This window comes from Schistocerca cancellata, chromosome 9 (genome assembly GCF_023864275.1).
Source record: "Schistocerca cancellata isolate TAMUIC-IGC-003103 chromosome 9, iqSchCanc2.1, whole genome shotgun sequence".
Lineage (NCBI taxonomy): Eukaryota > Metazoa > Arthropoda > Insecta > Orthoptera > Acrididae > Schistocerca > Schistocerca cancellata.
In genome coordinates, this window is record NC_064634.1 from 89,297,413 (window position 1) to 89,315,971 (window position 18,559).

The 18,559-nt window shown below is 41.1% G+C and overlaps 1 protein-coding gene across 1 annotated transcript in view; it reads right to left on the reverse strand.

Annotated features, from left to right (window-relative positions):
* The window catches only part of LOC126101206 (cytochrome P450 6j1-like), a 133,887-nt gene that overhangs the window by 57,915 nt on the left and 57,413 nt on the right, over positions 1-18,559 (reverse strand). Inside the window, exon 3 of the mRNA XM_049911900.1 lies at positions 4,988-5,247. Coding sequence (XP_049767857.1) covers positions 4,988-5,247 — 260 coding nt within the window. The remainder of the gene's footprint in view (positions 1-4,987; positions 5,248-18,559) is intronic.

Here is an 18,559-nt window from a genome sequence, read left to right on the forward strand (position 1 = left end):
GCCTACAGATGAAGTTTGTCGAATCTAAAACAACATTTAGCAGGGTGGAATTGTGAAGTGCGGGTGAGTTTTGTGAACGGTGAATTTCAAGTAATTCGTTATATGAAATTGTTTTTTCAGGAAACCATGTATACTGTTATTACCGACAGCCTGAAAACTGTACAGTGAATAGTAAGTTTTTGACAAATACTGATTGAAAAAGAATTCTGATATTTCGTGGACACAGGTGGCGCAGGAGGAATGGTCAGGATTCAGGGATGTGACAAGAATGATGACGCTAAGTAAAACTCTACTAAACATGGGCTCTAAAACGCATATCGTTTTTATCTTCGATATCGTGAAAAAATGGTCTTATACTGCTTTCCTTAATTTAAGAGAAGGTTGTAGGACCAAAACATGAGGATATGTCCTAGTAAACCTGGGCTCTAGGATGCATATTTTAAGAGCTATGACATCGTGCTCAGTCGAAGAAATTGAAACGTCCCCTTACAAAAATTATACATGACTTTGTTTAAACTGACACACAATATTTTTAGCGCAACGCAATCTGACTATCAAAAATCCCTACAAAAGAATGGCCCTGACTAACATTAAACTATACCTTTCACAAATCACTTACCTCACAAAAATCCTCATTACTCGAACTACTGCAATACAGCGAGCGCCACTACTGCCAGCTAAATAAAAGATTCAAACTACGGAAGGCACTAACTACTGATAGGTATAGTTAGCAATTGAAAGATGTTAATAGAGAACAAACAATGTATTTACCTTAACAGTCATAATATATATTTTAGTTCATGACATCCATTTTTGCAAATTTCAAAACTCCGCCATTTCTCTCCCCACGTCCACCACTGCTGGCGGCTCACCTCCAACTGCGCATCGCTACGCGCTGTTCACATCCTGCTGCCCAACACTACAATGGCAGACAACAATGCAAACTAGCCACAGACTGCACACAGCACAGCCAGTGATTTTCATACAGAGAGCGCTACGTGGCGGCGGCGTTACCAATATAAGAACCTAAACAGCCTACTTACAAAATGTGTTTCAAACTAGCGAATACGAAGAGGTTCTCACAACTCTGAATAAATGCGCTTCAGGGCCCATCATTGTTAGAATATTTTTTTTTTTTGTTCGATCTGTACTACCGCCTCTCAAAATATGGAAAGCAAAGAGGTTACGGTAGAAGAGATTTGTTTAACATTAACGAAGATGAAGAGTGTGGAGCTTTTAAGACAAGCATCCTACAAGGGAATGTCTCCATCGCACCCACCTCAGTTTTAGAGGTCAGTGGCCCAGTGGTGAACCCATCAAAAACAAAAACTCAGGAAGAAGGTGTACTGAACTGTGAAAACTGAAGCAATACTTTTGCAATCTCCAAGAAACGCGGTATCGTGGTTCTGTGCTCATGGAGTTGTGCTGCGATGGGAGAGGTCCGTGTTCAAACCTCCCTCGCTTCTCATTTTTCCCCGCACTATTAACTGTCAGTCCGGTCACTGAAGTGTCTGTTCACTGTATCCAAATCCGTGTCTCTGCGGTGGTGTAACGTCCGTTTGCAACAGCGAGGTGCAAGAGAGGGACATCCAGATATACATACATCCAATGTGTTCTACATAATCTCCATACCCATGTAGTTTTGACTTGAATTCCTTCGTTGTAACATAGTTCACACCCGCTTATTTGTTATTTTCATTTCTGTGAGAGGCCTATGCGGTATCTCACCTGCTCTCACTATTCTTGATATTTACTTGCGACGGTAATACATTGTTATCACATGACTCATATTTTATAACCAATGTATAGCATGACGACTGAAGGAGAATTTCGCGTCAGTGACCAGAAAAACAGTTCATAATTTTGTGAAAAAACGTGGGACACGAACGGTGATTTTAACACGGATGTCCAGATTTGCATTCCAACACTGTGACCACACAATCCACGACGCTGCGGTTCTTGCAGGTAGCTCGATGTTTATATTTCCCTTTTTTTTCACAGTTCAGTACACTTTCTTCCTGTTTTCATGGCTGATCCGTGTTCAGTTTTTGATGAACTGTCCACTGTGCCATTTTACCACTAAATCTGAGGGGGATGCGATGAGGAGTTTCCCTTGTTAGGGGAGTTTCCCTTGTTAGAGCCCATGTTTACTAGACCTTTCTTGCTTCCAATGACCGTCGTTCTCATATTCCTGTATACTGACCATCCCTTCTAAGACATCCTAAGTATTCTACATGTATTACGCATGAAACATGGAACATAAAGGACTATAAATTATATCTATATCATGAGTGCGTTTTTAACGAGCAGTGTTTGATTGTACATAGACTAATAGTTTCACACACCAAAGCCCAGAAACCAGTAACTGCTACTTTTAGGACGGGTTGTGAGCGCCTCTATGCCGAGATGGAATGCTTCCAGGTGGGCCGGGCTTACTCCGAAATATGCGTTTCCTTGAATTTGGCTGTCTGTCTGTGTTTGGTTCCCGTCATTGTTGCGGTTATGCCGTGGTTCTTCCTCCTATGTGTGGCAGCAGCGATGTGTATCGATATTTGCACTGTGTACCATCTTTGGTCTTGTGCATATAGTTTCTGGCTACGTGCGGGTAGTCGGTCGGTTGGGGCGGACCGGGGAGGATATCTCCATGTGGCGTGATTGGCTGGGTCCGCCGTCGGTCTCTGTGCAGTGTCGGAGAGTGTGTGGAGCTGTCCGATCGCAAAGAGCTTTGTAGCTCACCGACCCAGTACGTCAAAGTTGAGTGATGTCTTAAGTAACCAAGCCACGTCCGTTCATGTTGTGTCGTTCGTTTCGGTGGTTCGCTGTTGGGGAGCTTTTCCTGTGAGCCACACTGAGTGTTTGTAGTGGTGAAATCGAGCCGCTGTGCATTGGAATTAACTATATTCGTTCACTGTAATTCAAGTACAACTGTGGAATTTTCTGCCTTGTGGCCGTTAGTGTTCTGGTTATCTGCCCTGGCCACTGACGTACATTCAGGCAGTGTTCTTTTTGGTGGAGTTAACTATATTACCTCATTTCAAATTCAAGTGTACCAGCGGAATTTTCTGCCTTATGGCCGTTAGTGTTCCGGCTACCTGCCCTGGCCACTAACGTAATTTCAGGCAGTGTCCTTTCCTCACCTGTTGTCGCTGTGCAACGTGGTGTGTAGTTTTGACAGCTTAATACATATTTCATTGTGGATAATCACGACCATGTACTAACACGAATTATTTACAGACGAAGGGAAAAACGAGTAGAAGCCGACCTCGGGGAAGATCAGTTTGGATTCCGTAGAAATACTGGAACACGTGAGGCAATACTGACCTTACGACTTATCTTAGAAGAAAGATTAAGGAAAGGCAAACCTACGTTTCTAGCATTTGTAGACTTAGAGAAAGCTTTTGATAATGTTGACTTGAATACTCTCTTTCACATTCTAAAGGTGGCCGGGGTAAAATGCAGGGAGCGAAAGGCTATTTACAACTTGTACAGAAACCAGATGGCAGTTATAAGAGTTGAGGGACATGAAAGGGAAGCATTGGTTGGGAAGGGAGTAAGACAGGGTTGTAGCCTCTCCCCGATGTTATTCAATCTCTATATTGAGCAAGCAGTAAAGGAAACAAAAGAAAAATTTGGAGTAGGTATTAAAATACATGGAGAAGAAATAAAAACTTTGAGGTTTGCCGATGACATTGTAATTCTGTCAGAGACAGCAAAGGACTTGGAAGAGCAGCTGAACGGAATGGTTGGTGTCTTGAAGGGAGGATATAAGATGAACATCAACAAAAGCAAAACGAGGATAATGGAATGTAGTCGAATTAAGTCGGGTGATGCTGAGGGTATTAGATTAGGAAATGAGACACTTAAAGTAGTAAAGGAGTTTTGCTATTTGGGGAGCAAAATAACTGATGATGGACGAAGTAGAGAGGATATAAAATGTAGACTGGCAATGGCAAGGAAAGCGTTTCTGAAGAAGAGAAATTTGTTAACATCGAGTATAGATTTAAGTGTCAGGAAGTCATTTCTGAAAGTATTTGTATGGAGTGTAGCCATGTATGGAAGTGAAACATGGACGGTAAATAGTTTGGACAAGAAGAGAATAGAAGCTTTTGAAATGTGGTGCTACAGAAGAATGCTGAAGATTAGATGGGTAGATCACATAACTAATGAGGAAGTATTGAATAGGATTGGGGAGAAGAGAAGTTTGTGGCACAACTTGACCAGAAGAAGGGATCGGTTGGTAGGACATGTTCTGAGGCATCAAGGGATCACCAATTTAGTATTGGAGGGCAGCGTGGAGGGTTAAAATCATAGGGGGAGACCAAGAGATGAATACACTAAGCAGATTCAGAAGGATGTAGGTTGCAGTAGGTACTGGGAGATGAAGAGGCTTGCACAGGATAGAGTAGCATGGAGAGCTGCATCAAACCAGTCTCAGGACTGAAGACCACAACATCAACAACAATCACGACCATAACAGTTTGGTCCTCGTGTTCATGTACCGATTGGTGGCTAGCAAGTCGGTCGGTCAGTGACTGTCTCATGGTTGGGTACCGACGGATCAAGTGTAGTTGGGCCCACCACCTCTCTAAGTGAACGTTAACGTTTCGAGGGCAGCCCCCCCCCCTCCCCCATCGCCCAATCAACCAATGACACCTCGTCTCTCCCTGCTGCGTTCGTATTCTGCTGACATCGCTGGCACCCAGTGACTGCTTTCTTCTACATTGCTCATTGCGCGGCTAGCATTATTATAGTAATGACGAGGTCACTTTGAGGTGCGTGCACTAAAAGCCGAAATCCGGGCATCAAAAATTGTAACTTCCCCCAAGTCGTATGGCACTGGTAGATACGTGTCTCACTGGAGAATGGATATGAAGAGGACGGTGAACCGTATCGTCAAGTTTAATTGTCACATTTCGATTTTTTTCCGAGGTGATATTTAGTACTTCATAACTGTTCCTCGTATGTATAAAGTGAAGAAAGCCTTTACCTTCGTAGTGTTGTGCACAAAGTAGTCGTCAGCTCGCTTATCTCCTAACCGGACGGGAAAGATGGACAGCAGTCGGGGGGCGAAGAAACTGAGGGTGGCCGCGATCCTGCCCAGGGCTGTGTCCCTGACGACGTTGCGCAGGTGCGTCCGGATGGGGCTGTCGCCGGCTCGCAGCGCCCCCGCGTCCACACCCATGAAGACGGAGCACACCACGTCCGTAGCATAGCGCGACGTAAGGTCCTTCAGCTCCACGTGCTCACCTGTAAAGAGCGCAGTGATTGTCAAGGGCGGCAGAACGACACGCACTGAAACTAACCCATGTATGCACGCGTTTCTGGATTAGAAACGCCTAAATGGACCATTGGTTGCTGGCTTTGGATGTTTCAACTCAACTGATCACTTCAAAAATTGTTCCAGAAACTTGTTTTCTCTTCATTAATCACACGATTTACCCACCTGATTTCACTAGGCAATACGATGTTCCAAGTTTGCTATAGTTTTCACTGTACAAAAAATACACTAATGGCCAATAAAATTGCTACACCACGAAGATGAATTGCTACAAACGCGAAATTTAACCGACAGGACCGAAGATGACGGAGGCGACACCTACAACGTGCTGACATGAGGAAAGTTTCCAACCGATTTCTCACACGCAAACAGCAGTTGACCGGCGTTGCCTGGTGAAACGTTGTTGCGATGCCTCGTGTAAGGCGGAGAAATGCTTACCATCACGTTTCCGACTTTGATAAATGTCGGATTGTAGCCTATCGCGATTGCGGTTTATCGTATCGCACACATTGCTGCTCGCGTTGGTCGAGATCCAATGCTTATTAGCAGACTATGGAATCGGTGGGTTCAGGAGGTAATACGGAGCCCCGTGCTGGATCCCAATGGCCTCGTATCACTAGCAGTCGAGATGACAGGCACCTTATCCGCATGGCTGTAACGGAACGTGTAGCCACTTCTCGATCCCTGAGTCAACAGATGGGGACGTTTCCAAGACAACAAACATCTGCACGAACAGTTCGACGACGTTCGCAGCAGCATGGACTATCAGCTCGGAGACCATGGCTACGGTTACCCTTGACACTGCATCACAGACTGGAGTGCCTTCGATGGTGTACTCAACGACGAACCTGGGTGCACGGATGGCAAAACGTCATTTTTTTCGGATGCATCCAGTTTCCGTTTACAGCATCATGATGGTCTCAACCGTGTCTGGCGACATCACGGTGATCGCACATTGGAAGCGTGTATTCGTCATCGCCATACTGGCGTATCACCTGGCGTGATGGTATGGGGCGCCATTGGTTACACGTCTCGGTAACCTCTTGTTCGCATTGACGGCACTTTGAACAGTGGACTTTACATTTCAGATGTGTTACGACCCGTGGCTCTACCCTTCATTCGATCCCAGCGAAACCCTGCTTTTCAGCAGGATAATGCACGACCGCGTGTTGCAGGTCCTGTACGGGACTTTCTGGATACACAAATTGTTCGACTGCTGCCCTGGTTAGCACATTCTCGAGATCTCTCACCAATTGAAAACTTCTGGTCAATGGTGGCCGAACAACTGGCTCGTCACAATACGCCAGTCACTATTCTTGATGAACTGTGGTATCGTGTGGAAGCTGCATGGGCAGCGGTACCTGTACACGCCATGTAAGAGCACTGTTTGACTCAATGCCCAGGCGTATCAAGGCCGTTACTACGGCCAAAGATAGTTGGTGCAAATGGCTCTGAGCACTATGGTACTTAACGTCTGAGGTCATCATTCCCCTAGAACTTAGAACTACTTAAACCTAACTAACCTAAGGACATCACACACATCCATGCCCGAGGCAGGATTCGAACCTGCGACCGTAGCGGTCACGCGGTTCCAGACTGAAGCGCCTAGAACCGCACAGCCACAATGTCCGGCAAAGATAGTTGTTCAGGGTACTGATTTCTAAGGATGTATGCAGCCAAATTGCGTGAAAGTGTAATCAAATGTCAGTTCGAGTATATTATATTTGTCCAATGAATACCCGTTTATCATCTGCATTTCTTCTTGGTGTAGCAATTTTTATGGCCAGTAGTGTATAATTTGGCCAGATTTGAGATCTGTTACTATTTTTTTGTCACGTACAGTTTCACCACAAATCATGTAAATCATTCATATTTTAAACCGAAGATCCACAGAGAGAAATCTAAATAATCTCTGAGAAAATACAGGGAATTAGTAGTTTCAAGCAAACTGTTTACTTCGTGCACTTCGGTATCATGCTTGGTGATCAATACAAAACCTTGGTGCTGTACTGGTTATGCGTACATGTATCGAGGGACGGAGGTTACGGAGAAAAAGGAAGAGCAACTCCACTATTTTTGCACAGCCCATGGTTTGGAGGGAGTCCAAATTGTAATTTATTTATTTATTATTTATTTATTTATCTGCACATCAAGTTCCGTAGGACCAAATTGAGGAGCAAATCCCTAGGGTCATTTAACATGTCAGAACATGAAATTACAACATAAAAGTTATAACAGATAAAAATAAAATCCTTATCAATCCAAAAAAGTTAAGCCATAAGTTTAAGTACACAGAACAGGAGCGACCCATTGTAGGGCGGAGGGTGGAATAATTGAATATAAAAGAATGTACTGTAGAAAAGATGCATTCCCGGCCGATTAGCAACATATGTGGGGTGGCGGGTGGAATATTGTAAATGAAATGTTGTTATTATTTATTTAAAGCTGTTGTTTGCCGTTCTCAACATTGGCTCTCTACAATATTGGCAACCAGAAAGTGATTAGCAAAACGTGAAGCCTGTAATTAGAATTCCTAGTGCCCACTTCATCTGAGAAATACATTTATAGCTACAGCTTATAGCTCTGAGGAATTAGGAGATGGTCTGGAATTCATAATCAAAAACCATTCTCTCTAAAATGTTCACTATATTGAGAAAGTCACAGACCAAAAAGAATCCACACAATCCAACTACCAGAGCAGTTCAGAGTCTAATGTGCTGATGCAACTATTACTGTTCAAATTAAAGGTTTAAGTGAATTCTCGCCATAATTTGATGATAATGTTCATCAAACGCCACGCTAAATAATGGTAAAAAGTCTGTCCCCCGGCGGCACGTGAAAATACTACATACGTAAACTGAAGGTAGATCATTAAAGTCATCCCAGAATTAACACTTCATTCGAAAACGATTTCATGGTTACGCGTATCCCGTGTAACTTATTACGGCATCCGAGGCTGTTAATAGCAATCATACCGACGCGACGCGACTCCCGGCACAGGTGTTGCGCTAATAAGCATCTGGAGAGAACTACGGCCTTTTCTTTCTCGTAGCGTTCTTATATATAAAGACGCGGTGCGGACGGCTAAGGGAACACCTGATCAAATCCGCTCTCCCGACTAGCCGCTGGGCTAGTAATGCACCACTTTAAGTTATTGAATAAATCATGCTTCCTTTGCTGATGGCCTATGAAGCTCTCAATTTAAATGTGCAATCATAATAAAAGCCTGACGTGGCTAAGCCAAATATTTTGGACGAGACAATTCATTTAATTATACTACACGCAGTAGAACTTGCCCTTTGGAGATACGCTATCGCTATAGTTTTATAGTCATTCAGTTGAAACTTCTCACATCTTTATGATTACAGCGGATCTCCATTCTACTTAAATTTAAACATCCTAGCCTTATTTATTCACCTACTTAATCTATCTTGCTTCCTTAATTTTTAAGATAAAAACCAGAAAATCATGAATTTCAACTAAAATTTTAATTTGTGAGATCCAGCGTACTGTTTCTACTAAATTATTATGAAAAAGGAATCTAAATATAAATTTTTAAGTTTCTAGCTCTTTTCTGTTGCGCCAATGATTTTTACAGAAATACGTCCAAATTTTCAAAAAGGTTAAAGTTATTGAACTGATATCCAACACATATTGATTTGGTATTAATTGATTTGGTATTACTCCTGACATGCTAGAAAAGTTTGAGGTTATTTACTTGATTTTTTAAGTATTGCGCAACATTTAAGACGTCAGAGCTAGTTACAGTAGACTGGCTGGCACACAATGGAAAGACTGATTTGCATTTTATATGGCGTGAGTAGGCTGCTTCCCTACATCACCCTCTACTTAATTTTTTTAATGTAAATGGAAAAAAAATAATTACAAAAAAGGAAGCAAGAGTAAAGCTTAACTCCCTATGAAAATTAAAATTGAAATGTAAACATATAGAAATATTAAAAGAAAACTGATTACCTACTACAATTATTTAAATTGCTGTCATCTTCACTACCTCCTAAGCAACATTATCATTCAAAATTTAAGCAAAATCAATGAAACACTTTGGCATACATATTGCCTTAGACAAACACATAAAATATGTAAATTTATGAAAATCTTAAATCCATCAGATACATTTTTACATACACAGATTCAAAGAAAATAACACAGTTATTCATGATACATAAACAGATAGTAATATCTTAGCAGTCTTTTCAAAACCTGAAAGAAAATTTCACAAATAATGACAATATCATTTTTTTACACACGTGGTTGTAGCCGCTTTGGCTGGCGTTCTACACTTCCATTCACAATGGGGAAGTTGCTATTGTGTGCGTCCTTCACGTTCACTCCAAATTACATGGGGAAAGGGGAGGGGTCACTGTGAGTTATGTCCAAGTCACCCCACGCTTTCACGCAGCTACCAGGCTGCCATTATCTGGTTTGTCCTGTAGAACAAACAAAAATCTTAATATCTAAGGGTGGGTCACAATGAAATGGGGATATATACATTTTATCTTACAATATGTTATTGGAACAAAGTTAACAGAACTTTTCCAATTTTACTCTCGCAGTTACTTAACTGTCACAAAATCGATAAACAAATGGCTCAAAACGCCGTTAGTCACGTACTGGAGAAAATTTATGCTCAAGGCATACAATCATAAATCGTATTTAATTTCAATTTATTATTTCTGGGCCGGAACACTGAACCAATGCTCAGTACATTCCTGACAAATCTGTATTTTATTTACTTAACTGACTCATCTTCGATTACCTTATTCTTAGAGACAGTATGAGTATATTTGATTAGTAGTTGTCTTCTCAGCTTCTTTGTACATGTGAGTAATTTGTGTTAATAGTACAGTTCTGAGTGTTCAAAACACACTGCGTTTAGTTGACTACTAAATCCACTTATTGGTCCTCAGCTGCTGTGTCAGTTCCACATCTGCAATTATGTACTTACTTCATCGAAGTGTATTTATGCAGAGCTATAAATAATGTTTCACGTCTGCCATTATGTTACTCAATTATGTTGCTAGTGTATGTACTTACTTAACACTCACTCTATTAACATTTAAAGCATAGGATAGCACATTTATTTCATATCTATAGTGTATTGTAGCTGATCAGTTTGCTCACGTGGCAATCCATTTCCACTTGATCGGACGCTGAAACCACAGGTAGTCTCTCTCGACCTACCACTAAAGTGCATTAAGTAATTATGGACGAGCGTAATGCTAAATTCCTTAAACCTGTAGGTCACCATGAGCTACTCTGTCTCAACTAACATAAGGGTACCTATGGTCGCATTCACGCCTCCAACTCATAACCTCAATATGTGTAGGTGTGTTCTGTCACACACTACACCAAATAACGGCCAGCTCCAACCATATAAATATTTCAGGGACGTGTCCTTCACGTCTCAACCACAAACACTATTCAGTTGTATTACACTGCCATTCCTTGCTACACAAGGTGAGTTCATTTTTACCACTTATCTGAATTTTTTTCGTAACACTAAGCAACCTCTTTTACTACTAATTAGTTAGCTCTACAGCATACAATAGGTTTCACTGCCACTTCAGATATTGCTTGTACACGAATTTGTATATCTTTTTTTTTTTAATTTTACTGTGGGACAATTTCCAATAAAACAACACTTTGTACCTACAATATTACCAGGGTTCTATAATACTTGTTACTCAAATACCTTTGTATCTTAATTAGATAATACTTCTCTATTGTTTATGTCACTGTTAGGTCTGTCACATTAGGTTTTTTTTTCACCAATCGGTGGATAGAATGGTTACAGAACCTATGGCTTGATAGCCATGACGGAAAGTTTTTCTATTGCAAAGAAGGAGTCGAAACTTTAGTAGATAGGAAAGATGAAGAATGAGTGAAATCTGAAATGGGAAAGAAGATCTCACACAGCTGGGACTGCACAGCTGCCACACTGTGTAGAGGTTACAGAACAACTTCCTCCCTACAGAATTCATTAGCTTAATGCTGGCTTGATAGTCATACCGGAAGATTTTAGGATTTGAGAGTAAGAGCCGAAATTTTGGTGGATAGGAAAGATGAAGAATGAGTGAGACCTGAAAAGGAAAGAAGATCTCACACAGCTGGGACTGCACAGCTGCCACACTGTGTAGAGGTTACAGAACAACCTCCTCCCTACAGAATTCATTCACTACCTATGAACTTCTTTAGGTCGATCACGTTCCTGAGACCTAATAGCTTTTTACTCTTAGGGTACTCTAGCCTATATGCATTGGCATATCTGCAATCACATTGTGCGGTTCTTGGCCAAACATCAATTCGCAAGGCGCAAACCCAGTTGCATCATGCCTTAAGTTGTTAATTACATTCTCAAAATACTTCATGTGCTCCGCCCAACTTGAGTGTTTCCGAGCACAATAAGTCCTGCAAATCCTATTCAATTCTCTCATAATACGTTCACTCATATTTCCTTGGGGGAAATACGCAGATGTTTTCAGATGTTTCACTCCAGCCTTATCCAGACATTCTTTAAATCTATCAAAAGTAAATTGAGGCCCATTGTCTGACAACAAATTCTTCGGAACGCCAATGTTCACGAAGAAATCTTTTTCCAACTTTTCTACCAACGTTTTTGCATTTGCTCTTTTAATTGGGTATAGCTTAACATATTTACTAAATCCATCCACAACAACAAAAACATGGGTGCACCCACCTCTCGAAGCAGGAAGAGGGCCAAACAAATCACAAGCCAGTAATTCTAGCGTTTCAGCTGGCTCTACTGAATGCATATCCCCTTGTATTCTGGTGTTAGCAGCACGGACTTTCTGGCACACTACACAAGATGCTAGACGCTTGGCAACACGGCGGTACATGTTGTCAAACACAACTTTCTCTTTTAATTTTGCAATGCACTTCTTTGCACCATAGTGCCCATACCTCAGGTGAACATAGTCGATTAGTAAGTCTACATGTTGTGAGGGAAAGCACAGCTTCCACTCAGAAACACCTACCTTTTTCCTCCTAAACAGAATACCTTTATGCAGACAGTAGTACTGCGAAACCTTATGATAGTTCGCATCTCCCAAATAGCTCTCTACTAATTTCAGCTGGTCATCTGCATTCTGCTCACGTCTCAAGTTCGTAATCACCCTCTTTAATGCACTTTCTTCCTTTACTTCGTGCAACGCAAACATTCGTACTTCACTTACGTCTGTTGCTGTAATTCCCGCGTCATCACAGAGCCCCGCACTTCTAGATAACCCATCAGCTAACAAATTAACTTTCCCTTGAATATATCTAACCTCAAGGTCAAACTGCTGGAGATACAATGACCATCTTACCAAACGAGCATTCCTCAACTTACAGGTCTTTAAAAAGGTCAACGCCTTATGGTCACTGTAAACAATTATCTTGTGACCTAATAGATACTGCTCAAATTTCTGTACCCCAAATACAATAGCCAATGCTTCCAGTTCTGAGATGCCATAATTTCTCTCTCCTGCCTGTAAAGATCGACTTGCGAAAGCTATAGTCTTGTGCACTTCTTGTTCGTTCTCTATTTCTACTTGAAATATCTCCACTGCTATACCACAGCCACTAACATCAACAGACATACAGAATGGTTTTTCAAAATCAGGATGATGTAAACTAGGACTATTAATTAAAGATTGTTTAAGCACCTCGAACGCCTGTTGGCATTCTGCTGCCCAAACCCAAGGGGTATTCTTTTTCAGCAGGAGGTGAAGACAGAGCGCATTAAATGCCGGATCACTAACAAAACGCCTATAGAAGCCGAAAAGACCGAACATCTATCTCAACTGCTTCTTGTTTCTGGGAGCCTCAAATTTTTCAATGACTGCTAGCTTGCCTGGGTCAGGCAGAATACCTTTTCCACTTATCATATATCCCAAGAAACCTATTTCCTCTTTAACGCACTCTATCTTTTCAATCTTTAGTTTCATGCCAACTCTCTCAATATCCTCCAACACTTCCTCTAATAAAACAATGTGTTCTTCCCAGGTAGGAGTTGCTATGAACAGATCATCTACGTAGACTGTGATTTTATTAATTAGGGCTGGTCCTAAAACATGGCACATCACACGTACGAAGGCACAAACAGAGATATTAAGTCCGAAAGGTACCACACGGTATTGGTAACAAACTCCTTCGTACAAGAAAGCTGTGTAATTCCTTGAACTTTCCGCCAGTGGCAAATTCCAATATCCACACGTGATCTCCATAGAGGTTAAGAATTTTACTCCCCGGAATTTTTGCAATAACTCGTCCATGTTCTGCGGTCTATCACTTTCCCTAACCACTATTTCATTCAACCAACGAGCGTCCTAGACCAATCTGACACTTCCGTCTCTTCTTGGTACAACAACAAGAGGATTATTGTACTCACTGACCGCTTTTTCAATCACACCCCACTAGCTACATGTATTTGGTATGGCTTCCTGAAAAACACTTGGCTAGGTTTCACCTTTAATTGACATTCATAACCTTTGACGACGTCAGGTCTATTTGAAAATACCTTATGATGCCTTTTCAAAACCTTCTGATTAGCTGAAATTTTATCGATTTCCAGCAATTTAGCTTCTATCTTGTCCAAAATAATTGCTCCTTCTTTTTCTTCTGTGTTTAGCTTACTTTTACTAAGATTAAGATCTTCGTCCCGAAACTCGTATAGGCAGCTCCCAAGTTTCATCATTAGTTACTATAGGTTTATCAATAAAAGGTCTTGCCGATAGCCGGAGTAATTACTCCGGCTATCGGCAAGACCATTTTTAACCGGCTTCTTTCAAAGTCAACAACACTCTGATATTTTGACAAGAAATCTATGCCAATTAAAATCTCAATACTGATATTATTTTCAATTAAGCATGGATGATCAATTAAATTACCATTAATATCAAAGGGCAGCAAAGCTTCTTGCTTTACCGTTTTTGACACCTTGCCAGTAGCACCAATTATTCTTAGTCCTGATACCCTCATTATTGTAAGCTTGTCTTTACCAGGTAATGCATCGAAGGACTGAGATATCGCACTCACCTCACTTCCACTGTCTAAGAGACAACGTACATTGATACCCAACATATTCACTATTATTATAGGGTGGCTTATTCTAATTTGTACAGGTGGTTCCTCAAATTCATCCAATAGTTCCTTTTGGATTTGTCTCCAACTGAAGTGATCGACATCTGCCTTCATTACATTTAGGTCAAAGTGTGTAGGGGTTTCCTGAACTACATTTTCAACTGCCTTTTCCAGTCGGTCTATTAATTTCAAATCGAAACACCGCACGACTTCATTACATTTAGTTTGCTGAACATGACCCAAATTATTGTAGTCTGAGCGATTCTGCGCCTCCAGACCGGGCATAACACTAGTTACAGTTAAACCACTTTCATTATTATCGTCGGGTTCCTTCTCAAGTGACAACTGGTCACAGCTACTGGGTTCATCGACCCCCAACAGGCTATCCTCTACATTCTCACTTACCTCCTGTCCTAAATCTATTAGTACAGTATCAACATCCTGCACAGGCACTTTAGATAAGAGCTCATCATCCTCATTGTAAATGTAAGCATGAATTTCTTCTGCTTCTTCACCTGACAATTCAATATTTTGTAGCTCTTCCCTACCGTTACACTGCTGCGCCTTCTCTTTCTCTTCCCACTTAAAAAGCGTCTCTAACACGGTATCTATCAAATACTGTGAGTGATCTAATATTTCTGCTGTATCCTTAGATGCTACCGACCCCTCATCCACATGTTCAGTCTGAGTATTCTGATCTGTCTTACCAATTACTGTAATTACTGGCTTAGGAAAAGTAACCGCCTGGTGAGTGCCAGTGTCCTCATAGACGGGAACTAGTTTTCCTGCCTCGGCCTACTACTGTATCCTTTATTTTCATTATAATTAACTGGCACAGCATTGCTTTCCACACTGTTGTTTACCTGCATAATTTTGTTCGGAACAAAAGTACTATCATTTGGATACCATTGTTGGTTCTGATAATTATTTCTCCAATTCCTACCTCTCTTAGGATGGCAAACACATACTGTGCTGCTGTTTACATTGCCATTCTGCTCGTTCTTAAAATTACTACTAGTGTTATTAGCATTTCTGTTATTACGTGCTTGCTCCTCATTTGCAGCAACACGCTCTACACGTTCCAAATATTCAATGAAACGATCCAGATTGTCTATAGGGGCAGATATAATTCTAGTTTGCCAATACCATGGCAGTTTGGCTTCAAGACCTAGTATTATTATCATTTCAGGTTTTAGCTTTTCGGCCAAATGTGATAAACGTGAGATCCATGACCTAGCAAAATCTTTAATAGATTCCTTGCCTACATTGATGCGTTTTCCACTCCAAAATTCTCTCAACACTACATTTTGCTTATTACTAGACCCATACTCATTAATGAAAGCTGTTTTAAATGCCGCTAATGTTTTACACTTCAACATAACATCAGCTGATCAACGCATGGCGTCACCTGCTAAATGGCTTCTAATAAATGAGATTTTCTCTCGTTCAGACCAAGTTGGTGGAATCACATCTTCAAAATCGTTCCAGAAATCTAGCGGGTGGATATTTTTATCGGGATCGAACCGCAAGAACTGCCGACACCCGATAAAAGCGGCGTTTGCAGCTACAACTTGTTGCATACTACCATTACCAGAAGTTACTGAAGCTACTTTACTCTCTATGTTAGCAATGTTAGTACTAATATTTTCTACTCTCTTTTCAACATTATCTAGTCTTTGCACAATATGAGTAGTATCAGTTTTGATTGCGTCTACTTCTGCTTGACATATGTTTACTTTTATATTAACATCTTTAAATCTATCTGAGCACAGTTCAGATTTCGCCTCGATCTTTTCTGTTAACTTGTGCTCCAGCTTCGCATCTTCCATTTGGAAGTCTTTGCGAACCTCAGAAACTTCGGATTTTACTGTTTTATACATTTCAGAAAATTGTTGAGCAACCTTTTTCTTAATATCCACATGATTGTAATCAATTTTATAATTCAAACTGTCCAGATCCTCTTTCAACTTATTGCAACCAGCCTTGAAGGTATTGTCAATTATCTCCAATCGTTTATTAAAATTAGTTTGGCTAACCACAATCTCATACTTTAATTCAGCTGTCATTTTAGCATTACTCGCTGACATTTTTGCATTACTGCTTTTGACCTCAGTTATTTCAGTCTTTAATTCAGCATTACTGGTAGCTATTGCTTGTAATATAACATATAAATCAATAGCCCCAGTATCTTTGGGTTGCTCACTAGCTGGTTTTTTATCATACTTAGGTGACGAAAAACTAGCTCCAATGCCCGAATCATCAAAAATAAACGAAACTTCTGATCGAACAGTCATATCTAACTTATCCTTTTTAAACTCTACAACCTCTGTTGACTGTTTCGTTTTGAACTCATCAGGTAAACTATCATCCAATAAATTAACAATTTCTGATTTCTGCTTTACTACAGGGGTCTCTATTATTGAATCATTGCCCCTTTTCACACTACAGTCAGGAGACAATACTTCATATTTCACTTTAACATTACTATTTTCATGCATATTTACACTTGAACCGTTGTCTGGATTTACAGTTCCCTCAACAGACATAGGGTCTGATGTAAGTTTAACCTCAGTTTCTTCTGGCGGTTCCATCGCCGACAGTCTTTTAGTGCAGGTTGGTAAAATTTTTAACAGCTTTTCACTTAACTTAGTTCCTTCTGCACGACGTATGGCGTTGCCGGCGCGGCGTACCAGGATTACTGATGCGACGCGGCGTGTTGAACTACATACGGCACGCCGACGGCTGCTGTGTGTTTGCGTGGCCCGCAACTGCAGGCGCGGCTCCGGTTGCTCCGGCGGACGACTGCAGTGCAGTGAAACTGGCTTCTCGCGATGCCGGCAGCGCGGCTAGACTCAGTGCCAGCTCCGTCAATCCAGATGCGTTGTTAATCCAATTGCGTCGTCCACATGCACACGTAACACTATCACTGTTCTATTACTCAGTTGCGCGTCGCATTTCACTCACGAATCCGAATTTTTAAAAATCACTTTCACTTTTGCTCAGTTTCTTTCCCAGCCGATGCACCATATGTGGGGCGGTGGGTGGAATAATTGAATATAAAAGAATGTAATGCAGAAAAGATGCATTCCCGGCCGATTAGCAACATATGTGGCGCAGCGGGTAGAATATTGTAAATGAAATGTTGTTATTATTTATTTAATGCTGTTGTTTGCCATTCTCAACACTGGCTCTCTAACTACAATATTGGCAACCAGAAAGTGATTAGCAAAACGTGAAGCCTGTAATTAGAATTCCTAGTGCCCACTTCATCTGAGAAATACATTTATAGCTACAGCTTATAGCTCTGAGGAATTAGGAGATTGTCTGGGATTCATAATCAAAAACCATTCTCTCTAAAATGTTCACTATATTCTGAAAGTCACAGACCAAAAAGAATCCACACAATCCAACTACCAGAGCAGTTCAGAGTCTAATGCGCTGATGCAACTATAACTGTTCAAATTAAAGGTTTAAGTGAATGCTCGCCATAATTTGATGATAATGTTCATCAAACGCCACGCTAAATAATGGTAGAATGTCTGTCCCCCGGCGGCACGTGAAAATACGACATACGCAAACTGAAGGTAGATCATTAAAGTCATCCCAGAATTAACACCTCACTCGAAAACGATTTCATGGATACACGTATCCCGAGTAATTTATTACGGCATCCGAGGCTGTTTATAGCAATCACACCGACGCGACGCGACTCCCGGCACAGGTGGTGCGCTAATCAGCGTCTGGAGAGAACTCGGGCCTTTTCTCTCTCGCAGCGTTCTTACATATAAAGCCACAGTGCGGGCGGCTAAGGGAACACCTGATCAAATCCGCTCTCCCGACTAGCTACTGGGCTAGTAATGCACCACTTTAAGTTATTTAATAAATCATTGCTTCCTTTGCTGATGGCCGATGAAGCTCTCAATTTAAATGTGCAATCAGCACACAGGTAAGTAAACATAATAAAAGTATGACGTGACTAAGTCAAATATTTTGGGCGAGAGAATTAATTTAATTACACTACACGCAGTAGACGAGCTCTGAACTTGCCCTTTGGACATACGCTATCGCTATAGTTTTATAGTCATTCAGTTGAAACTTCTCACATCTTTATGATTATAGTGGATCTCCCTTCTACTTAAATCTAAACATCCTAGCCTTATTTATTCGCCTACTTAATCT